This window comes from Euprymna scolopes, chromosome 25, assembly GCF_053919585.1.
Source record: "Euprymna scolopes isolate OS-2025 chromosome 25, ASM5391958v1, whole genome shotgun sequence".
NCBI classification, from domain to species: Eukaryota; Metazoa; Mollusca; class Cephalopoda; order Sepiida; family Sepiolidae; genus Euprymna; species Euprymna scolopes.
In genome coordinates, this window is record NC_136506.1 from 25,744,393 (window position 1) to 25,770,905 (window position 26,513).

At 29.3% G+C, this 26,513-nt stretch overlaps 1 protein-coding gene across 1 annotated transcript in view; it reads right to left on the reverse strand.

Annotated features, from left to right (window-relative positions):
* LOC145247298 (mutS protein homolog 4-like) overlaps positions 1-26,513 on the reverse strand; it is a 150,557-nt gene that overhangs the window by 118,144 nt on the left and 5,900 nt on the right. Inside the window, exons 2-6 of the mRNA XM_080108920.1 lie at positions 24,073-24,322; positions 20,612-20,753; positions 17,916-18,046; positions 13,929-14,077; positions 8,654-8,777 (exon numbers count right to left, since the gene is read on the reverse strand). Coding sequence (XP_079965046.1) covers positions 8,654-8,777; positions 13,929-14,077; positions 17,916-18,046; positions 20,612-20,753; positions 24,073-24,103 — 577 coding nt within the window. The 5' untranslated portion in view covers positions 24,104-24,322. The remainder of the gene's footprint in view (positions 1-8,653; positions 8,778-13,928; positions 14,078-17,915; positions 18,047-20,611; positions 20,754-24,072; positions 24,323-26,513) is intronic.

Consider the following 26,513-nt stretch of genomic DNA (forward strand, 5'->3'; position numbering starts at 1 on the left):
TTAATAAGAAATATAATTTATTTAATAAGAAATACAATTCATTTAATAAGAAATACAATTCATTTAAAAGGAAATACAATTCATTTAATAAGAAATATAATTCCTTTTAATAAGATATAAAATTAATTTAATAAGAAATACAATTTATTTAATGAAATATAATTCATTTAATAAGAAATACAATTAATTTAATAAGAAATATAAATCATTTAATAAGAAATATAATTCATTTAATAAGAAATATAATTCATTTAATAAGAAATACAATTCATTTAATAAGAAATATAAATCATTTAATAAGAAATATAATTCATTTAATAAGAAATATAATTTATTTAATAAGAAATATAATTCATTTAATAAGAAATATAATTCATTTAATAAGAAATATAATTCATTTAATAAGAAATATAATTCATTTAATAACAAATATAATTCATTTAATAAGAAATACAATTCATTTAATAAGAAATATAATTCATTTAATAAGAAATATAATTCATTTAATAAGAAATATAATTCATTTAATAAGAAATATAATTCATTTAATAAGAAATATAATTTTTTTAATAAGAAATATAATTCATTTAATAAGAAATATAATTCATTTAATAAGAAATATAATTCATTTAATAAGAAATATAATTCATTTAATAAGAAATATAATTCATTTAATAACAAATATAATTCATTTAATAAGAAATAGAATTCATTTAATAAGAAATATAATTCATTTAATAAGATATACAATTCATTTAATAAGAAATATAATTCATTTAATAAGAAATATAATTTATTTAATAAGAAATATAATTTATTTAATAAGAAATATAATTTATTTAATAAGAAATATAATTCATTTAATAAGAAATATAATTCATTTAATAAGAAATACAATTCATTTAAAAGGAAATACAATTCATTTAATAAGAAATATAATTCATTTAATAAGAAATATAATTCATTTAATAAGAAATACAATTCATTTAATAAGAAATATAATTCATTTAATAAGAAATACAATTCATTTAAAAGGAAATACAATTCATTTTATAAGAAATATAATTCATTTAATAAGAAATACAATTCATTTAATAAGAAATATAATTCATTTAATAAGATATACAATTCATTTAATAAGAAATACAATTCATTTAATAAGAAATATAATTCATTTAATAAGAAATATAAATCATTTAATAAGAAATACAATTCATTTAATAAGAAATATAATTCATTTAATAAGAAATATAATTCATTTAAAAGGAAATACAATTCATTTAATAAGAAATATAATTTATTTAATAAGAAATATAATTCATTTAATAAGAAATACAATTCATTTAAAAGGAAATACAATTCATTTAATAAGAAATATAATTTATTTAATAAGAAATATAATTCATTTAATAAGAAATATAAATCATTTAATAAGAAATATAATTCATTTAATAAGAAATATAATTCATTTAATAAGAAATATAATTCATTTAATAAGAAATATAATTCATTTAATAAGAAATATAATTCATTTAATAAGAAATATAATTTATTTAATAAGAAATATAAATCATTTAATAAGAAATATAATTCATTTAATAAGAAATACAATTCATTTAATAAGAAATATAATTTATTTAATAAGAAATATAATTCATTTAATAAGAAATATAATTTATTTAATAAGAAATATAATTCATTTAATAAGAAATATAATTTATTTAATAAGAAATATAATTCATTTAATAAGAAATATAATTCATTTAATAAGAAATATAATTTATTTAATAAGAAATATAATTTATTTAATAAGAAATATAATTCATTTAATAAGAAATATAAATCATTTAATAAGAAATATAATTCATTTAATAAGAAATACAATTCATTTAATAAGAAATATAATTTATTTAATAAGAAATATAATTCATTTAATAAGAAATATAATTTATTTAATAAGAAATATAATTCATTTAATAAGAAATATAATTCATTTAATAAGAAATATAATTTATTTAATAAGAAATATAATTCATTTAATAAGAAATATAAATCATTTAATAAGAAATATAATTTATTTAATAAGAAATATAATTCATTTAATAAGAAATATAATTCATTTAATAAGAAATATAATTTATTTAATAAGAAATATAATTTATTTAATAAGAAATATAAATCATTTAATAAGAAATATAATTCATTTAATAAGAAATACAATTCATTTAATAAGAAATATAATTTATTTAATAAGAAATATAATTCATTTAATAAGAAATATAATTTATTTAATAAGAAATATAATTCATTTAATAAGAAATATAATTCATTTAATAAGAAATATAATTTATTTAATAAGAAATATAATTTATTTAATAAGAAATATAATTCATTTAATAAGAAATATAATTTATTTAATAAGAAATACAATTTATTTAATAAGAAATATAATTCATTTAATAAGAAATATAATTTATTTAATAAGAAATATAATTTATTTAATAAGAAATATAATTCATTTAAAAAGAAATATAATTTATTTAATAAGAAATATAATTCATTTAATAAGAAATACAATTCATTTAAAAGGAAATATTATTCATTTAATAAGAAATACAATTCATTTAAAAGGAAATATAAATCATTTAATAAGAAATATAATTCATTTAATAAGAAATATAATTCATTTAAAAGGAAATACAATTCATTTAATAAGAAATATAATTCATTTAATAAGATATATAATTCATTTAATAAGAAATACAATTCATTTAATAAGAAATACAATTCATTTAATAAGATATATAATTCATTTAATAAGAAATACAATTCATTTAATAAGAAATATAAATCATTTAATAAGAAATATAATTCATTTAATAAGAAATATAATTTATTTAATAAGAAATACAATTCATTTAAAAGGAAATACAATTCATTTAATAAGAAATATAATTCATTTAATAAGATATACAATTCATTTAATAAGAAATACAATTCATTTAATAAGAAATATAATTTATTTAATAAGAAATATAATTCATTTAATAAGAAATATAATTCATTTAATAAGAAATATAATTTATTTAATAATATAATTCATTTAATAAGAAATACAATTCATTTAATAAGAAATATAATTTATTTAATAAGAAATATAATTCATTTAATAAGAAATATAATTCATTTAATAAGAAATACAATTCATTTAATAAGAAATATAATTCATTTAATAAGAAATATAATTCATTTAATAAGAAATACAATTCATTTAATAAGAAATATAATTTATTTAATAAGAAATATAATTCATTTAATAAGAAATACAATTCATTTAATAAGAAATATAATTCATTTAATAAGAAATATAATTCATTTAATAAGAAATATAATTCATTTAATAAGAAATATAATTCATTTAATAAGATATACAATTCATTTAATAAGAAATACAATTCATTTAATAAGAAATATAATTTATTTAATAAGAAATATAATTCATTTAATAAGAAATATAATTCATTTAATAAGAAATATAATTTATTTAATAATATAATTCATTTAATAAGAAATACAATTCATTTAATAAGAAATATAATTTATTTAATAAGAAATATAATTCATTTAATAAGAAATATAATTCATTTAATAAGAAATACAATTCATTTAATAAGAAATATAATTCATTTAATAAGAAATATAATTCATTTAATAAGATATACAATTCATTTAATAAGAAATACAATTCATTTAATAAGAAATATAATTTATTTAATAAGAAATATAATTCATTTAATAAGAAATATAATTTATTTAATAAGAAATATAATTCATTTAATAAGAAATACAATTCATTTAATAAGAAATATAATTTATTTAATAAGAAATATAATTCATTTAATAAGAAATACAATTAATTTAATAAGAAATATAAATCATTTAATAAGAAATATAATTCATTTAATAAGAAATATAATTCATTTAATAAGAAATACAATTCATTTAATAAGAAATATAAATCATTTAATAAGAAATATAATTCATTTAATAAGAAATATAATTTATTTAATAAGAAATATAATTCATTTAATAAGAAATATAATTCATTTAATAAGAAATATAATTCATTTAATAAGAAATATAATTCATTTAATAAGAAATATAATTCATTTAATAAGAAATATAATTCATTTAATAAGAAATATAATTTATTTAATAAGAAATACAATTCATTTAAAAGGAAATATAATTCATTTAATAAGAAATATAATTCATTTAATAAGATATACAATTCATTTAATAAGATATACAATTCATTTAATAAGAAATACAATTCATTTAATAAGAAATACAATTCATTTAAAAGGAAATATAATTCATTTAATAAGAAATATAATTCCTTTTAATAAGATATACAATTCGTTTAATAAGATATACAATTCATTTAATAAGAAATATAAGACAAAAGAAAATTATTTGGATTATTCATAATGTCATCATCATCTCAGATGCTATTTGACAATGTTCCAGCGAATACAACCCCCACCTTCTTCAGATACGTTTTATTGAACTCAAGAATATTTATGTCAAACTCTGGGATCCGTACTTAATTTGGAGATTTATTAACCTAGTTTTTTCTTCCATCAGCCATGAGTGGGTAGAAGTCTTAAGTATACCCATAGTCAGTGGCATATCTAGGGTATGGCAGGCATAGCCCGTGCCATGGGCGCCACTCTGACATGGGCACAAAAATTGCTTGACAAAAATTAAAATTAGTAGTTAGGTATATCTAAGATATAAATCATAAAGAAGGGGCGCACATTCAAACTTTACCATGGGCGCCATTTTACATAGGTACGCCACTGCCCATAGTACAATAAGATTGGTCCAAAATATTTTGATTTGTTTTATCAATTCAAGTGGATGCATATACAAATTTGGTCCTGCACAAACGAGTTTAAGCATTTTTATTTTATAGGTTCGCAAAACGGTACACTTTATACTTTAACTTAAAACTAACCCAACTCTAAACTAAGTTTTAGCTTAATTTTGCAGGGGGGTGTGGGGGTGGAAGCAGTAAAAATGCATACTAAAACATTAAATATAGTTTGTACACTTCATTTTATTGTAGTAAAAAAAATTTTATTAAGGAAATTACTTTTTAGCAGATATTTTTTATAGTTAAATCATTATTTTATATTCTACCCGGATTGCAACATGGCCGTTACGCTTGAACCCTGTTCGTTACAAGTCAAACTTTTCTTGGACACCCACACCATCTAGTACCATCACAAAGAATAAACAAACAAAATTAAATAAATCTGATTCGGCTTTTCTTTTCGGTTTTAACAAAAGGCATTTACCACTGTTACTTTCCAAACAATGTTGTTCTTTTGATTATGCCACGGATCTTTGTTCTGTTTGGTTTTTGGTAAAGAAACACAGAGAGAAGGCAAAGTTCTTTGCTGGATAAGTTCTTGCTGTGAATGTTTTATAGAAAGAGACCAGAGATTTGAGCTCAGTTGGGCACATATTATATGGCTCTAGACTCCTGATGCAATCTTCTACATAAATCATGCTATAGGATTTAGTACTACTGCTACATCTGAGGAGATACTCTTCAAAATACCCTTTTTAGGCTTTACAAAATACAAAATTTGACTTCACAATCTAGTGAGTGATGATCTATTCTATTCTCTACAGCTCCTTTCTTAGGAGTAGAGTTGTTGCTAGTTTTTCTTTACTTTATTGTTATTTCAATATTTCTTTTCATAGAGATTTCAATTCCTCAATTTCCAACCTCTTTATCAAATAAAACAAGACAAATTTAGCTCAGTCTACGATAAGGCATTAGATAACCATAGTTTAATCTGTTTTTGAGGGGAAGGGGGTCTTTCAACGAATCTGTTCTGACTTTATATCATCTTTTCATCAGGCAATGCCAGTACATGAGTCCTGCTAGTTGTTAAATATTTTTGAATACCCGAGGGAAATATTTATTGCTACTAATATTTCTAAGCATTTTTCTTATTTAATCATTTTTGTACTATTAATTAATATTTTGCAGATGGTGGGAGGGATTAGTTTGTTGTTTTTAGTCTTGTGTGCGTTGATATGGGCTTTAATGACATACTTTTTCAAGAGACTCTCTGGCGTGGTCCCTGGTCTTGGTAGAGGCCATTTTGGATGACAATAGTATCTTTGGTTCTTGCCAAGAACAACACTGACATTTTAATATCAAATGTTAAGTTTTAATGAAGGAGCTAAACGAAGGATATATACAGAATATGCATGCATGTTAAAATGGAAATAAATGAAACATAAACAAGAATAGAAAGAAGTCACCAGGTAGTAAGTGCTACCTAAAACATAAGCAGAGTTTTGTGAATGCAAAAATCAAAGAAAAACAAAATATTTCTATTCAAGAGATAAGAATATGAAAGTTACTTTAAATAATGAAAAATGTTCATTTATACAAACATGTGTTTGGTAATGAAAATTCAGTAGTCACAAATCAAAATGTTCATATATATGTATGTGAGTATTTGGCAGGGTGGCATTGTGTATGTGTGTGAGTTGGTTTACCATGTTCTAATTAGTGCGTGTATAGCTGGGAGTAATAATTTGTCTCTGTTGACATGACATTTGTTCTTTTTGGGGTTTTTACAAGAAAGTCACCACTTATCAAGGCCCGAAGGCCACTCAAGGATACGGGCTAATGAATGTTAAGGTGGTAGCGTAGTAATCATTAATGGTGTAGAATTTGGATTGTTTAAGGAGACGGCTCAACAAGAACCCGTTTACAATGGACTTGACGAGGACCATATTGTCGTCAACTGGCAAGCAGGCCAGTGGAACAGTGTTCGACAGGCAAGCAGTTCTTGGAAAGAAGCTTTGTTCATGGAATCTGCATTTAGATTTAGGCACAGATAGAGAGTGGGTGAAACTGTTGATAGTTGTTGTAGCTAGACAAGCATTTTTTTGTGAAAGTTTGGCAAGGGACAGCTCAGAAGTGCACTTGTCATGAAAATAACAATAGAGCAGAGACAAAATCACAGCTCCAATCTCTCGTCCCCCCTTGCCAATCTTTCACGATAAACATCCGTCTAGCTGAAAGCAGTCAATAATTTTCCCCACTCTTTATCTGTGCCTAAATCAAAACGTAGATTCCATGAACAAAGCTTCCTTCTTAGAAGTGCATGCCTGTGGAACTCTCTTCCGTTTGCCTGTTTCCCACCTGACTACAACTTGGATGTCTTCAAATCCAACATAAACAAATTCCTGATGAACCGCCCTCTTAAGTAAGACACTTTATCAAAACTCCAATACTAACGATTACTAGGATGCTATCCCATTGATTACTGTGCATGCAATAACCCTTATCCCTGAGTGGCTTCCGGGCCTTGATAAGTGGTGACTTCCATGTAAAAAAAAAAAAAAGAAAAAAAAAAAAGAAACATCTCCTCTTTGGGAAAGAGGTCGCAGGGAAGAAAAAAGGAAATTACCTACTAGGTTTCAAAGCCTGTTTTAAACTCTATAAAGACAGGATAGGTTGCTCTGAGCAGCTCCCGTCGAAATATACCCACAGTAGTCCATTTTAGGATGTATCTGGCTCTTATACAGATATAGAAGATTGTCAGGAGTGAATTACCTTCTGGAGCAGTAAAATGACACAAATGACAACCATTTTTTCAGCAACTTTGGCAACAGATTTGATGTAAGTCTTTCATTTATTTTAGATCAGGGGTCAAGGTCAGATCTAGAAGTTTGTCAAAACAGAATTTCTTTTAGACAAGAGCCATTCATATCAATTGGGGCCAACTATACAAACATGTTTTTAGTAAAGAAAGTCCAGTAAATAGTCTCAAATCAAAATGTTTATAGTGTGAGTATGCGTATATAAGTGATATACGTATGTGAGTATTTGGCAGCGTGGCATTGTGTGTGTTTGTGTTGGTTTACCATGTTCTAAGTAATGCGTGTATAGCAGGGAGTAATTATTTGCCTCCGTTTGCCTGACACTTGTTAATGTGTAGAAATGTGTGTATGAGATGAAAAAAGCTGGTATTTGAGTCATTGAACCCTTTTCATCTGCAAATTGTCACTCCCGGACCAAAGGGCACAAGGAGGTGCTGTTAAGCAACATTCTTGTGTGCCGTCAGATGCAACCATCCGGTGTTTGTTTGTTTGTTTTATAGAAGTTTCTAACTTTGCATAGGCTTACTAATTGTTTTTTTTTTGTTGTTGTAAACTTGATTCTCCGTACAAAGAGAGTTTTTTTACAAAAAAAAAAAAAAAAGATGAATGTTACAATATTTTTACTCCATAATGAGGTATAATCCCGCACAGTGGGGAGATTCTATTTATAAATGATGCTGCTAGAAACTGACGAATCAAATTAATTCATGTTCTGCTACCAGCCAATCAGAAACAAGAATTGCTCCATTAATATTAAACCTTTCTATGGCAACTTCACATATGTTTTCTTCGTGTCAACACAGGAAGAATCTTTTGCTCTGTGGATTCCAACTCAAGAACTGTCTACTGCAAACCAGTCATCTCCAGGACTTGTGTAGAACAATTAACCATCGGAAACTGTTCTGAAACTAAACATGGCTTACACTTCTAGAATAAATAACAGCAAAAAACTCACCTTTGGATTCATTAAAATACTTTCTTTGAACGGTTGAAATGTTGATCTTTTGGTAATGGTCACTGATAACTTTAAACAATTTGGAAATATTTCCATTTTCACAAGAAGTATTTGGTACCACGATCTGTTAATAAACGTTAACACATTAACAGAAACAATTTGTTCGTAAACAATAATATTTCAGAAACGTATGATCTAATCTATTGATTAAAACCAATAAATAAATCAATATAATCTGTTATACATCTATAAAGCTGAGTTTTTTATTCTCATTCTGATATTAAAAGACTACTTTTTTTATTTAAAAATTGTTGTTTAATTCTCTCCCACTGCAAGAACTTTGACACCAGGATCGGAAAGTGAGATTGAGAAGTCAGTGCCCCTAATGAGGAGCACTCTGACTTGCAAAAAGTGTCTGGGCAGCCAAGTCGGCATTCCTCAGGCAACTGGCAATAAACCAACCCCTTCTCAAAGAGAGAAGATAAAGCCTCAGAGGGTGAACCTTCTAGAACTGCACAGAAATAAACTCTCATCGCAAAATCAACAGGGAGACCATGTCATTACAGTAATGGTCTAATCTTTGTTGATTATGGAGGCCTGAGAATAAAAATCCTTAATCAAATTCTATTTGAAATTCTTAAAACAAACTTCTTAATATACTCAGTCATGGATACACAAGCGACTACATGAAGGTTAACTAATTTTCATATTTCTTTGAAAAAAACAAATGTTCATTAATTACTTATTCATTTTTTTTTGTTTCTTATTAGATACTTTTTTTTTCTTTTTTTTTTTTTTACACGGTGGTCACCACTTATCAAGGCCCGGAAGCCACTCGGGGATAAGGGTTATTGTAAGTACAGTGCGTTAGTGTGGAGATTTAATGAAGTGTTTACTTAAGAGGGCGGTTCATTAGGAATTTGTTAATGTTGGACTTGAAGACATCCAAGTTGTAGTCAGGTGAGAAGCCGGTTGCATTAAAATATTACGCTAAATTCTATTCATGCATAGTTTCTACATTCTGCATAATTGCGTAGAATTTAAGATGAAAACATTTTAGCACACAGAAATATTTATATATATATATATATATATATATATATATATATATATATAATAGCAGGACTATCCACTGTTGCCCAGGGCTGTATAAAAAAAAAACAAGAAATGAAGTTGTGGTTGAACATACTTGCTTTCTTAGGATATTAAAGTTTTTTATAATTTTTATATTGTATAAATACAGTATCACAAAACACAGTCACATTTTTTCCCCAGCGATAGTCTTTGTACATATCTGCTCTATCCAGGATATTGACCACTTTGAATTGATTAACTTGTACTCTTTACCATGTACAGGCTGGAATGATAAATTTGTCACCCTAAAGAAAGCAACACTACAGTTTATGTTAAAACTTTTATTGAAATAATCATCCCAGGTAACTTGATTATGTAGTAGAGCTGACATTTATTCAATGTAGCCGCCTTCAGCTTCAATCACTGCCTCAGTATGGGTCAGGAACTGAGAGCATGTCTTTTCCACAAGTGCTGGCAGGAGCTCGGCAAATACTCAGTGAATACTTGGCAAATGACGGTGATTAGGCTGGCTTTGGTATTGTGGGAGGTCATGTTGGTGATGTTCTTCACGTATGACTAAATGAAAGTAGTCCAGCGGGTTCAGATTGGAAAAGGAGGCAGGGCGCTAGTGAGAGAAGGGTACAAAGTCATAGCACTCCTTCTGAAGCCTGGGTCTCTTTGGACTTGTGGGCCAGTGCTGAGTCTTGCTGCCACACTCAGGGTCTGTCAGCAGCCACCTGACTGCACCAGGGTATCACCACACTCTTCAGCAAATCCAAGTATATTTTGATGTTGACTTTCAAGCTGACTTCGAAGATTGTGAGGTGGCATGATGTGACCATCACTTGAAACCACACCAAAGACCATAACCATGGCCAGAAACTTTGTTCAGCTGTACCCTCAAATGTTGAACCGTCCAGATTTGCATTTTGATGGCGCTGGTCCTATTGTCATAACTTGGATTGGTACAGAGCATGAGCTGTACAGTGGCGCATCTCCAATCTCGCTCATTGAACATTATGTCACTTCCAGACTCATGTCATAGAAGGCTTTTATCGCTCTTGGGGTTTATACACAACTGGTCAATTGTAGATAGTCTGCAACAAAAAAAGAAAACCGGTTTTCAACAAACAGAAATGGAATCATGCTGTCTTATCTAGGGTACCAATTTTATCATTCCACCCCATATGATACTGCATTATTCCTACTTTGAATCACAGGCAACACTATGTACTTCGTCTAGTATATAGCATTATTAAAAAATCAAACAAAGAAAGTCTTTTTCTCGGGCAATACTGTGTTTAAACACACTTGCTCTATCTAGGAAATAATGATTAAGGCTGGAACACTGAATGTTTTGGTTTCGATTTCAGCTGATGGTACCAAAGTCATTTTTTTTTAAACTTTTTAAATAATTACTACATATATTGAGTACAATATAATAATCAAGAGGGAATTTGCTTTATAATAATAAATACAAAATCTACACAAAGTAAAATATCATATTTAAGCATATTTTGCAACCCAGCAATTCCAGGAGGCCTGCTAGTCAATCATTACTTTTATTATGTTTTTTTTTTTATTTTTGTGTCTCATACTGAGGGAAGACATTTTATATTTGTATTTGTTGGCGTTTTACTTGGGAGTCATCAACTGATCCCCCCATGTCTAAAGTTACATCGCGTTTCTGATCAGTTTAGATAAGACTCTTGAAAAGCTAACCATTTCAGCATAGCCCTTTTTATACTGATCATAGATTTCTTCATCAAAATAGCTTCATTTACTTTACATAACCTGCATATTCTCTATGATCTATTTACCCTAGAAATCAATGTTATTTTGATTGTGTGTAGGGTGTTTTAATATGGGCTCTTTCTTTAGTAATCACATCTGTAATTTTGTGTTAAATGTTGTAACTAATCCTTTTATGAAACTTGTAATTGTTAACCTATTTTTATGTAAAATGTTATAATTTTAAACCCATTATTATGTAACATGTTTTAATTTTCAATTCATTTTTATGTAAAATATTTTAATTTTCAATTCATTTTTATATAACATGTTTTAATTTTCAATTCATTTTTATGTAAAATGTTTTAATTTTCAATTCATTTTTATGTAAAATATTTTAATTTTCAATTCATTTTCATGTAACATATTTTAATTTTCAATTCATTTTTATGTAACATGTTTTAATTTTCAATTCATTTTTATGCAACATATTTTAATTTTCAATTCATTTTTATGCAAAATGTTTTAATTTTCGATTCATTTTTATGTAACGTATTAATTTTCAATTCATTTTTATGTAACATGTTTTAATTTTCAATTCATTTTTATGTAACATATTTTAATTTTCAATTCATTTTTATGTAAAATGTTTTAATTTTCACTTCATTTTTATGTAAAATATTTTAATTTTCAATTCATTTTTATGCAAAATGTTTTAATTTTCAATTCATTTTCATGTAACATATTTTAATTTTCAATTCATTTTTATGTAACATGTTTTAATTTTCAATTCATTTTTATGTAAAATATTTTAATTTTCAATTCATTTTTATGTAAAATATTTTAATTTTCAATTCCTTTTTATGTAACATGTATTAATTTTCAATTCATTTTTATGTAAAATGTTTTAATTTTCAATTCATTTTTATGTAAAATGTTTTAATTTTCAATTCATTTTTATATAACATGTTTTAATTTTCAATTCATTTTTATGTAACATGTTTTAATGTTCAACCTATTTTATGTAACGTTATAATTTTAAACCTATTTTTATGTAACATGTTTTAATTTTAAACCTATTTTTATGTAACATGAATTAATTTTCAATACTTTTTTATGTATCATGCTTTCATTTCGAACATTATTTGATTTAACTTGTAATTTTACATCCGTTTATGCAACATGTAATATTCAACACTTTATTACGTAACATGTTTAAATATTATATCTTTATTATATAACATATTTTATCTTCAATCTTTTTTATGCAACATGTTTTAATTTTCAACCTTTTGTGACACTGTATCTTTGTGCCCCAGTTGTGGTGGTTGTTAACATCCCCCCCCCTCCAGCAGGAAGTGATTTGGCCATAAGCAGAGGAATACACAGAAATAAGCAACGAAAATGCAATCCCACAATTTCCTTCCTTTTCTTGATCTCTTTTTTGTCTGGACAGTATGGGGTAAGACGTATATTTTTGTACCTCTGTAAATGAGAGGAGGGGGGAACCACCTCCCTCAGCACTGGTTAGGGCTAGTTATGGAGAGCTTATTGTTAAGTTAATTGTGAAAATTAATTATGATCTGTAAATTGAATTGTAATATATTGTAATATATATTTTTGTAAAATAAATAGATAAGATTATTTCTCATATATTGCAATTGTGTCATGCGTTGTTTGTGCCTGTATTGAATGTCTTCCTTAAGTCAAAGGAAACGGGCCTTTTTTTTTTTTTTTTTTTTTTTTACATAGGCATCACCACATTATCAAGGCCAAGAGGCCACTCAAGGATAAGGGTTAAAGAGTGTACATTAGAAATTGGACAATATAGTAATCATTAGTAATGAAAATTTGGTAAATTTGATAACTTATATGGAACGGCTCATCAAGAACTTATTTACGTTAGACTTGAAGACACCCATATTGTAGTCAGCCGGAAAGCAGGAAAACGGAAGACAATTCCACAGGCGTGCAGTTCTAAGAAAGAAGCTTTGTTCATGGAATCTACGTTTAGGTTTAGGCACAGATAAAGAGTGGGGGGAATTATTGATAGTGTTTACAGCTAGACGAGTGTTTCTTGTGAAAGTTTGGCGAGGGGGGACCATAGATTGAAGCTCAGCCTGAAGACGAAGAAGATCCCAACCATGTCAAACCCTCCAAAAACAAGACTTCACTCTGGGAGAAGAAGGGGCCAGCTACACCCAGCATCTCAGGTAGTCTTTTTCTATTCACCTAGTCAAAAAGACGTCTATTTGACAGATCTTCATATGCGGACCATTTCCACGACATTTAATGTAACACGTGGGTCGGTCACACACCAATGACCGACCTATAGGTTCACACTTTTTTTTATAGAAACATAAAACAGAATATCACATACTTGAACTTTGCAACTTTTCTTTATTATTTATAATCATTTTAATAGAATTTTAAAAACATAAATAAATAAGGAGGAACAGAAATATTTTACCTCAATGGGTTGCAAAATTTGTAGTTTTGTCATGACTTTAACATAAGTTTGACTATCTGAGAACTGGGAGAGTATTAACACTGGACACTTGAGGTCAATGCTACACATTCCGATTTCACCCTTAGCAAGGCCACGACCTTCTACAATGGCTGAAAAACAAGAAATACATGGCAAATTAGAATATTATCATGTAAATTGTATGTTCTGGCAAAGTATTTCATGCAAGCTGACGATCCGACAAGATGCATCTCTTTGTCAACAACTAGACGGTATCCTTATAACCAGGTAAGGTGTCCCTTTGTAAAATGTTGGATGTTATTCTCCCAGCCAGATAAGGTGTATCTTTTTCAACAGCTAAATCTTATTCTCCCAGCCAAATAAAGTATCTCTTTATTAACAATCGGATGTTATTCTCCAAGCCAGGTTAGGTGTCTCTTTTTCAACAGCTCGATGCTGTTCTCCCTGTCATGTCAGATGTATCTTTGTCAATAATCGGACGTTATTCTCCCGGCCAGATAAGGTGCCTCTTTTTCAACAGTTAAACCTTATTCTCCCAGTTAAAGTATCTCTTTATTAACAATTGGATGTTATTTTTCCTGTCATGTCACGTATATCTTTGTCAATAATTGAATGTTATTCTCTCAGTCAGATTAGGTGTCTCTTTGTCAATAGCGAGATGTTATTCTCCCGGCTAGATAAAGTGTCTCATTTTTAACAGCTAAATGTTATTCTACATGCCAGGTAAGGTGTCTCTTTATTAACAATTGGTTGTTATTATCCTAGCCAGGTAAGGTGTTTCTTTGTCAATAGTCAAATGTTATTCTTCCGGCCAAGTGAGATGTCTTTTTATGGATGGTGTGAAAGTCATTCTTAAAAGTTTATCAAATGAGGAGACTCTCATAAGGAGAAAGCCATTCATTTATGGTGGGAGGAAAGGTGAATGAGAGGAAGAGTAATGGAATGAGGGTAAGTAGTGAGAAGAGGGGAGAGGGAGGAGTTGTCGTAAGAGTAGTAGAATAAGTATACGATTAAGAGAAAGATAAGATCATCATCATCATCAAGTTTAATTCTAACTTTATATGTTGGCATGTATTAGATGGCTTTTAGAAACTGACTTACAAATTAACCTATCTCTGGCCATGTCTTTATTTATCCGTCTTTCCTTTAAGTCCATCCTCATCACATTCTCCCATGTTTTCCTTAATCTTGTTCTGTAAACTAACCCTGTTACCTCAACTGTTCTACATCCAGTATTAATATTTTCATTAAATGAGATTCTTAAAGATTCAGGATCACAACAAATATGGGTAATACAGAAAAACTATGGATTGTAATTAGAGACACTCAAATAGATACAAATACACATAAAGAAAAAATTGTCCTCGAGTGTCTAAAGTTTCTCTGTACAGAGATTTGTCACAAACCTAACATCTTTCTACGAGTTAAGCCTGACTAAATATTCAAAATCACATAGTATTCATGGCCAAAATAAGATTCCCTTGCTATGGCTAACTCACACTAGCACTGATGAGGAATGGTGCACCTACTCCAAGTGATGCTTTCTATAGTAACAGCACAAAGTAAGATACTCCACCAGACTAGAGGAATTCTTTTTCTGGAACCCAGTAAGACCAAGAGATCACAAGACAGATATACTACAACATATGTAATTGGTCGATTGAGGAGAGGAAAATTATGTTTTCAACTTCTTTACTAACTCAGTGCTTGGCCTTCAGACAAAGATCAAAGTGTAGTATCTGTTCTGGCAACCCCACATATAAGACTTTGGTCAATGTAGGGGCAACCCTTCATACCAATTGTCACTATCCAGCTCCCCTACTCCCCGGGGAGTTGGTCCCCATTTCCGCTTCACTCCTCACTTTAAAAATCGGCCTTGTGCCTAATTTGCTCAGTGGGGGAGCAAATAAATACCTCAAAGTGTAGTATCTGTTCTTCAGATGCTGAACTTCAATTTCTTGTTCTCTCTCAGTGGAGGAGCAATCCTTCACGACTGAGACAATTTTTATTTTTGTTCCTTTTCTCCACGTAAAAAAAAAAAACAACTCTAGTACTTAACTCTGTCCCGTGGGGAGGCATTGTAAATAGTAACTCAGTGTTTTAGATGTAAAGGAGAACTTTAATCGATTATTCAAATATCTATGTATCTCATATAAAGATCAAGTGTTAGCCCCATCAAGGGGGCCGTGTGATGCCTTCAGCAAAATGCCTGTCGACACCTTGTTTCAGACAGCCAGTTAACTCAAACCCACCAAAAAACAGACGCATTTCGTTAGGGGAAAGTACGAGTATTTATTGGTGAATTAGTTAAAAAACCTGAAAATAAAACAGAAATAACAAGGTATGAGTTTACTGTGACGGAAAGGACATGAAAGAGAGCGAGAGAGAAAGGGCTGCATGTAACTAGGCAAGGAAGAGAAAGATTGATAGAAATCTTGCACGACCGTGTCGATACTGGCGTAGATGTAAGGAATGGTAAACTGTTCTAGACATGATGGAATATACTTAGATAAAATAATGTTACTGCAATGAGTAAAGAGACTGGAAGGCATGAAAAATAAACGAACACGTGAACTTAGCAACAAATGAGAAAACTATAAGATAAAAAAGGGAAGGAAGATTATTAGAAAGGCAAGGAAAACAAACAAATAAATTTAAATCCTTAAGTGAAGAAATAATATTAGGTGAAACCGCGAGAAAGCACAGGCATAATCGTTCACGGTTGACAGTTTAAAGGCTTCCAAATCCCTTTCAACTGGTAGTGCACGAAATAAATAACTTGTTGCTCGCCTCCCTATGAGGGAGAAATTGACTCAAGGTCGGTTCAATGCGGGGGAAAACCAGTTTCCCAAATGGGGGCACTCGACCTAGCCAACAAATATAGTTGCAGAGAACCGAAATGCTAAAGGAATTTAGCATACTTCAAATATTGCCCCAATAAGAATAACGTCAGTCTAAATAAATTGCTTATTACATGAAAGCACATTATTCTATGAGTAGAAGAAGAGTAAATTCAGTTTAAACAATACAAAGAAAAACTTAAATTGAAACCTACCCAGTTATGTTAGCGGCATGAGGAGCGAGAAATCAACACGTCCTTTCGTGCTGGCAGGCGAACTGAAAGAGCGTGGATTCGAAAGGCCCGCCAACCAGCGGCTGAAGTCTCGTTGACGAGAATCGATAAACAGAGTTATTTTTCTATAAAATTAACCAAAACAATACCTAAAGTTCCTTAAATAGAGATTTAGCGTGAAAGAAAGGAGAAAGAATAAAAAAAGGGAAAGTTTAAGATAATGTCACAGCAAACGAGAAGTCAAAAGTACGGTGACAAGTAAAATATGTCCCCAATAAAAAAAAGGTCCCTTGCAAAACATGACAAGCCGCTTGATTTTTGTAAAATTTCGATTAAAGTAAAATGAAACAAAAAAAAAAGCAAATAATCTAAAAACTTTCAAAAATGAAAAAAAAAAGAAATAAAAATTTACCACAAACAAGACATTTTGCCACTTGGATGTAAGGGGCTACTATTTGGGGAACATATCTACAGAGGACTACGTAAGTAGATGAGCAAGATGTTTGTTCACATTACATTTAAACTTCTGCATATCTTAGTACAGTCAAGAAAGCAAGAAGGGAACTGCAAATTCTAACAGTCTGAGGGAAGAAGATATTAGAGTAGAAGGCTTTGCAGCATCTATTGACCTCTTTTTTTTTTTTTTTTTTTTTTAATGGAAGTCACCAATTATTAAGGCCCGGAAGCCACTCAACAGTAAATGGATATGATTTTGTTGCTTAATGGGTTTGTCGGACATATGTACGTTGAAGGGGTACAAGTGCAATGAGTTCATCAGAGTACAATCCATCAAAATACTCATAAAACAGGGACACAGCATTGTGCAGTCGGACAAGGTTTAGAGCTTGGTTGATAGTGCAGGACCTGATTTACTTTTAATAATACAAAAGTATTACCTGTAATGACAGCAGTGCTATCATGTGATGTAACACTTGAAGTTGTATACGGTGTTTTTTTGGATCCTGGAGTCTTTGCTCTCGACGGTGTTGTATGTGAAATACTGCTTGAAGTTACTGAAGAAGAATCTCTAGGGGAAGAAAAACAAAAGTATAAATACAGGTTGTCTAAAAAAATGTACTCACACTTTGAACATGAAGTGAAAGGGAATAGCTACTAATGCAAAAGATAAATGTAACTGAAGAATCATGTTCGCAAATGTGCAAATTGGTAAACATTATTCTACATTTTTACATTTTTTTGTATATATATATATATATATATATATATATATATATATATACTAGCAAAAGTACCCGCCGTTGACTGGGTTCAAAAACAGCCTACAGAAAATGGACTCTTATTATTTATGAAAGTATGATAGATTATGAAAAGGAAGGGTTGTAAAGAGATAGCTTCGAATTTGGGGGTATCAAAACCAAAGCAAAATATGATGAAAGTAAAAATAAAATAGATAAACCCCATAATTTATTATACCATACCTGTTCACACTGAAACACTTATCACAATATTCTGGGGATCTATATTAAATCAAAACGTAGATTCCATGAACAAAGCTTCTTTCTTAGAACTGCACGCCTGTGGAACTCTGTTCCGCTTGCCTGTTTCCCTCCCAGCTTTAAAAAAATAAGATAAAATAACTCCTTAAGGTCAAAAACTAGCTAATAACAAGTGTTAGATGGAATAGATTCATTCCAACCCAGGAAACAGCAATTCTTCTCCATTTGTCAGAAACATTTAGGACCATGTCTACAGGGGCATTATGTTGAGACTTGAAAAGTAGATATCTGTTTGCATTACATTTAAATTGCAATATTATAGTACAGCCAGGAGAGCTGGAAACAGGGAGGGAACTCCAAAGTCTAGCAATCCGAGGGAAGAAACTGTTACTGCTTTCTGGCATTTAGGGACCTCTACATTGAAGGGGTTAGATTTTGCTGGTTGTTGAGTTCATTAAACATGTGACAATGATAAACCATGCATGGGTGAATGATGATTTTTTAAAGATACAAGATACCGTATTTTACTATTCGTGCGTTATTTTTTATTGCTTGCCTAAGTAAAAGCGTTCAATTAGCCTTCTTTTTTTTTTTTTTTACATAAGCATCACCACTTATCAAGGCCCAGAGACCACTCGAGGATAAGGGTTAAGAGTTTACAGTAGTTAATTGAACAATATAGTAATTGCTAGTAATAGAAATTCAGTAAATTTGTTAACTTAAGTGGAACGGCTCATCAAGAACTTGTTTACGTTGGACTTGAAGACAATCAGATTGTAGTCAGCTGGAAAGCAGGAGAACGGAAAACAATTCCACAGGCGTGCAGTTCTAAGAAAGAAGCTTTTTTCATGGAATCTACGTTTAGGTTTAGGCACAGATAAAGAGTGGGGGGAATTATTGATAGTGTTTTCAGCTAGACGAGTGTTTCTTTTGAAAGTTTGGCAGGGGGGGGGGCATAGATTGAAGCTCAGTCGAGCACTTGCCATGAAAATAATGATAAAGCAGAGACAAACTACACGGTTATCGTTCCTTTGCTTCAAAAGCTGTCACTACAATTCAATGGGAGGTGACAATAGTTAACCACACAGACTGGTGAGCTGGGTGTTCCAAGTTCAAATCCAGTTTGTTCTACAAAAATCACTTCCACTTAGGATGTTGGCAACCTTCTCATGGTCACTCCCATAAGTACCCAATGTCATTCTAGAAAGAATTCTGACTAGAAAAATATTGCTATGCTGTTAGTCTACTGGAAAACACCGGAAACAAATTATAAAAGTCGATTATTATGATTAATGTAATATTTGTAAAACTAATATGTTATTCTAGCAAAATAAATATTTACAGAGAAAATTATTTCTGTTAAAATGTAAAGATTGTAGAATGTAAAGAATATTTTAAAATAGATTGACCTCTAGAGTCTGTTGACTCTTACGCAGAGGTCATTATAAAGTGGTGTGGACTTTAGTTAGAGTTTAGTGAAAAGATAAGATGATTCGAAGTTAGAGGTCGGAAGCGAAAGGGAGCAGACAGAGTTAGAGATTTGAAGTGAGATAGAGCGACTCAAGTCGGACGGTGTTGGCTCCCACTAGAGGGGATCAGAATGCGTTAGTCTAGGACCAGCAGCAGCTTTCCAAATTGCAGAACACCGGAAATGAAAATTGTCAAAAATAAAACCCGAGATCTGTCATTTTTTGGGGGAAGAGTTTCCATTGCAACTTTCCGTCAAACAAGACCAAAAATGGACCAGATGTGTTCACGATTTGGCCCGATGTTACAACCCCAGATAAGTACTAACCCTGACCCTAACCCCAGATAAGTATTCGTCCTTTGTGTTTTAAAGGTATTTATGTATATTCTTGTTCTGTTATAAGCTATAATTAAATGTACATACACACACAATGAACTTTAAATTAAACAATCACAACGCTAGACGGTCATAGACGAACACATGCATATACACACATCATATAGATGACTGTGACACATATATACAAATATATATAGACTCACTACATCTATATGGACCGCTACAACACAACAGTATCAGGTAAACCAATGCCAACAATAGATTCTGCATTTATCTTTGAGAACAATTTCTATGTGATAATTCAGCTTTCTTTTTCAACAATATTTACCTGATCATACTCGTACTGCTTCCTTGATTCTTTGGCTTTTTAGCTAAGGGGCCCGCGATATGTTTTCCCTGAAATGAAATTTCTGATGATAAGTCCGAGTCCATGGAAAAATCACTAACTGGAGTTTCCAACAAACCAAAATCTGTTCAGAAAGATTAAAAAAAAAAAAAGAAATATATAATAATTTAAAAACAGAGAAACATGTATAATAACTAGGACTATGACAATAGAATATTCTTTTCATTCTTTTGACTCTCGAGTATATATCCGACACAGTTAGACACAGTTAATCAACCGAGAACCACATCAGTCTATATAAAAAACTAAAATATTAACTGATATACACTCAAGAGTCAAAACAATAAAAAGAATATTCTGTTGTCACAGCGCTAATAATAACTTAGAAAAAAGAAACGTATAATAATTTTAAAAAATAGAAACATGTATAATAATTTAAAAACAAAGAAATATGTATAATAATTAAAGAAACATGTATAATAACTTTAAAAAATTAGAAACATGTATAATAAAAATAGAAACATGTATAATTCAAAGAAAAAACATGTATATTTTACAAATGAAACATGTATAATAATTAAAAAAGAAACATGCATAATAACTTAAAAAAGAGAAACATGTATAGTTTTAAAAGATAACATGTATAAAAATAAAAAAGAAACAAGTATAGTAATTAAAAAATAGAAACATGTATAATAATTAAAAAAAGAAACATGTATGATAATTAAAAAAGAAACATGTATGATAATTAAAAAAAGAAACATGTATAATAATTAAAAAAGAAACATGTATAATAATTAAAAAAAGAAACATGTATGATAATTAAAAAAAGAAACATGTATAATAATTTAAAAAAGAAACATGTATAATAATTAAAAAATAGAAACATGTATAATAATTAAAAAAAGAAACATGTATGATAATTAAAAAATAGAAACATGTATAATAATTAAAAAAAGAAACATGTATAATAATTAAAAAAAGAAACATGTATAATAATTAAAAAAAGAAACATGTATGATAATTAAAAAAGAAACATGTATGATAATTAAAAAAAGAAACATGTATGATAATTAAAAAAAGAAACATGTATAATAATTAAAAAAAGAAACATGTATAATAATTAAAAAATAGAAACATGCATAATAATTAAAAAATAGAAACATGTATATTAATTTGAAAAAATATTTATTTCAACTTTTTTTTCATCTATATTTCTTTGTTCATTTACTCATTTTTATTTAAATACAACTGTATATATAGTAGCGATCAAAGACCTAAACAACATTATTTGTATGTTTAATTTACATAATTGTTTTTATTCATTTGTAATTTTATTGTGCTACTTTTTCTCTATACATGCAATAGTTTTGTTGATATTAACAGTTATTAATTTAAATTATTTAATAAAAAGAAAACAATCAAGACAATTTAAGATATTATGTTCATTGCTGTTCAAGGGTCACTCTAGATCAGCGGTTCTCAACCTTTTTTGACCCATGGACCCCTTTTCCCTTCTTTTTTTTCTTGGTGGACCCCCTTATAATTTTTGCTCATAAAACAATATTCTATTTCTCAATATAATTTTTTGAGCTTTTAATAAACAAATAAATATTATACAATTAAACTTTATTTTTAAATGAAAACTAATTTAATGCAAATAAAGTATTTTATAACAATTATAATAATGAAAACTTGATTAACGCTAACTGTTTTTTGTGTTTTTGTTTTTGTAAATTCACGTAATGGAATGAATGTGTGTGTGTGTGTGTGTGTGTGTGTGGTTTTGGTACTTATGCAGGATACGGGCCGTGCTATTTTGTAGATAGGATTTTTAAGTTATACTCAATTTTTACGGTATGTTTTGTTCCGTTAAATTGTTAGGTGAATGTACATACATCTCAACCTTTTCCCGGCTATCGCCCCCAAAAGCAATTTTTGACTTAAGTTATTTCGTAATCGCCTCCAAGAATAAATAATAACAAATATTGTAATTATGACTAACCAACACTAGAAACATTTTGTACATGCAAATGGAAAACAAATTAATTAAAAATAATTTTATTGCAAATTTACAAGAAATGTAGAGAGTCTAACTAGTGTGAGCCCTGAGATTGGTGATGTTTCGCTAAAAATTCAATGTCAGGTTTAATATTACTCAAGCAGATACGAATATCTCCACGAGAAATAATGTCAATGAAAGTTCTGTTGAATCCTAAGAGAGAAGTTGAGGGTAACAGGTCCGTTCCACGTGGCCGCGTGGAGTTGTTGTTAGTCTAAGATCTAGGAATAAAGAGAGAGAATATGTTGCCGGTTTAACCTTTTATAAACTCGATCACATGACTGAGAGTTAGCTTCTGATTCTACAAGCCAAGAAGGAAATGCATTCCAAATCTCCAGCCTCAAGAATACACTTGTTTCTTGTGTCTGTCACATTTCATCTGCTGCAAACATGTATTTTCAAGTAAGGGACGGGAGAATTTACTCATCCTGTTCAGAAACGATGGTGAATTTTATTTTCGATTCCATAAGTGCCATTGCCACCGGGGATGGGAGGGGGAGGGGGCACATTGTAACAGGTAAACAACAGTAGACTTTATTTTTATTTTTCATGGAATCTTTTTGAAATGAGGTTTCATAATTTGAGTATCCATTTTTTTTATGACTGTAGATAGCGGTTTCAATCCTACTCAAAGCAGGCCAGAGGAATAACTGGCGGAAACGTGGTGAGACAACAACAACAACTATGAAAAGTAATAATCACTGAGGCTACAATTAAGAGACTCAGCATTCTTATCTCATTGCGGTTAACTACCTGAAGAAGGCCAGAGGATTAGTTGGTTGAAATGTTGTGAATGGCAAGTGCTCATCTGAGCTTCAATCTATGGTCTCCCCCTCGCCAAACTTTCGCAAGAAACATTCGTCTAGCTGAAAACACTATCAATAATTCCCCCCATTATTTATCTGTGCCTAAACCTAAACATAGATTCCATGAACAAAGTTTCTTTCTTAGAACTGCACGCCTGTGGAACTGTCTTCTGTTTTCCTGCTTTCCAGCTGTCTACAATATGGTTGTCTTCAAGTCCAACGTAAACAAGTTTTTGATGAGCCGCTCTACTTAAGTTAACAAATTTACCGAATTTCCATTACTATTGATTACTATATTGTCCAATTGACTACTGTACACTCTTTAACCCTTATCCTCAAGTGGTCTCTGGGCCTTGATAAGTGGTGATACCTATGTAAAAAAAAAGAACAACTATGAAGATGAGGATAACAGTCCACAAAAAAATCAATAGACATTAGATTTCATATTATGATAATACTGCCATAGATTATCTACCTCCTTGTTGTCTTATTTCTTTTCACTTTTTTATGGTCACAGCAAAAAGTTTTATATGCTATAAAACTAAATTATAAAAATAGAAAACAAGTTTACTTACTGTATTTGGGTTGTTTAATGTGGGTGGCCATATTTTTTTTTGTTGTTTTATATTTTATTTGGAAGCTCTGGACAATCGTATTGTCCTCAAACAAAGATGAAAGCCACTCTTTTTCAGATTCTTCTTGCTTTACCAAAGTTGGTTTAGTATGGCACAAGGTCAAAAGTTTACAGTTCACGGGTAGAATTAAACTGGATTCAGTTATAAATGTCCAACGTAATTTGGTCAGCCGATGCTCCACAGTATTTTTCTATTTTCATATGAAAATGGATAAAAAAAAAAAAAAGAAAAATTAAACACGTTTCAAAATATTTCAAAATAATCAAAATCATTCTGATATCATGCAAATGTGGTAATAAATCTTACATCACTTAAGTTATGGTCTTATATTTTTTTCGTTATTTTTTTTAACTTTAATAAAATCCCAGGAATGAAGTTTTATTTAACTTAGAATATGTTTTTCTCTATCTATGGTATTGAGCACTTATGGATTTAGCATATAACACCAAATTTAAGACTTTATTATTAAGCACATCTACTCTATCTATGGTATTAAGCACTTTTTGGTTATACAATATAACGCCAAATTTAATACTCTATTATTACATACATGTATTAGCAAAGAAATAAAAAACGATTACAATTTTTCTTCATTTAATGCGCGTGTTACCCTATATTTTATGTGCATGGAATCCTTCATTTAATGCACATGGTAATTTATATTTAATGCAAATGGAATCCTTCATTTAATCCATATGGTACCCTATATTTAATGCACATGGGACCTTCATTTAATGCAGATGATACCCTATATTTAATGAACATGGAACCTTCTATTTAATATACATGGTACCCTATATTTAATATGCATGGAACCCTTTATTTAATGCACATGGTAATTTATATTTAATGCAAATGGAATCCTTCATTTAATCTATATGGTACCCTATATTTAATGCACATGGGACCTTCATTTAATGCAGATGATACCCTATATTTAATGCACATGGAACCTTCTATTTAATATACATGGTACCCTATATTTAATATGCATGGAACCCTTTATTTAATATACATGGTACTCTATATTTAATGTGCATGGAATCCTTTATTTAATATGCATGTAACCCTATATTTAATGTGCATGAAACCCTTTATTTTATATGCATGGCACCCTATATTTAATGCACATGGAACCCTTTATTTAATATACATGGTACCCTATATTTAATGCACATGGAACCCTTTATTTAATATACATGGTACCCTATATTTAATGCACATGGAACCCTTCATTTAATATACATGGTACCCTATATTTAATGCACATGGAACCTTTTATTTAATATGCATGGTACCCTATATTTAATGCACATGGAACCCTTCATTTAATATACATGGTACCCTATATTTAATGCACATGGAACCTTTTATTTAATATGCATGGTACCCTATATTTAATGCACATGGTACCCTTTATTTAATATACATGGTACCCTTATATTTAATATGCATGGAACCCTTTATTTAATATACATGGTACTCTATATTTAATGTGCATGGAATCCTTTATTTCATATGCATGGTATCCTATATTTAATGCACATGGAACCCTTTATTTAATATGCATGGTACCCTATATTTAATGCACATGGAACACTTTATTTAATATACATGGTACCCTATATTTAATGCACATGGAACCCTTCATTTAATATACATGGTACCCTATATTTAATGCACATGGAACCCTTTATTTAATATGCATGGTACCCTATATTTAATGTGCATGGAACACTTTCTTTAACATACACGGTACCCTATATTTAATGTGCATGGAACCCTTTATTTAATATACCTGGTATCCTTCATTTAAGGCACATGGAACCCTTTATTTAATATATATGATACCCTATAGTTAATGTGCATGGAACGCTTTATTTAATGTGTATGAAACCCTTTATTTAATATGCATGGCACCCTATATTTAATGCACATGGAACCCTTTATTTAATATACATGGTACCCTATATTTAATGCACATGGAACCCTTCATTTAATATACATGGTACCCTATATTTAATGCACATGGAACCTTTTATTTAATATGCATGGTACCCTATATTTAATGCACATGGTACCCTTTATTTAATATACATGGTACCCTATATTTAATATGCATGGAACCCTTTATTTAATATACATGGTACTCTATATTTAATGTGCATGGAATCCTTTATTTCATATGCATGGTATCCTATATTTAATGCACATGGAACCCTTTATTTAATATGCATGGTACCCTATATTTAATGCACATGGAACACTTTATTTAATATACATGGTACCCTATATTTAATGCACATGGAACCCTTCATTTAATATACATGGTACCCTATATTTAATGCACATGGAACCCTTTATTTAATATGCATGGTACC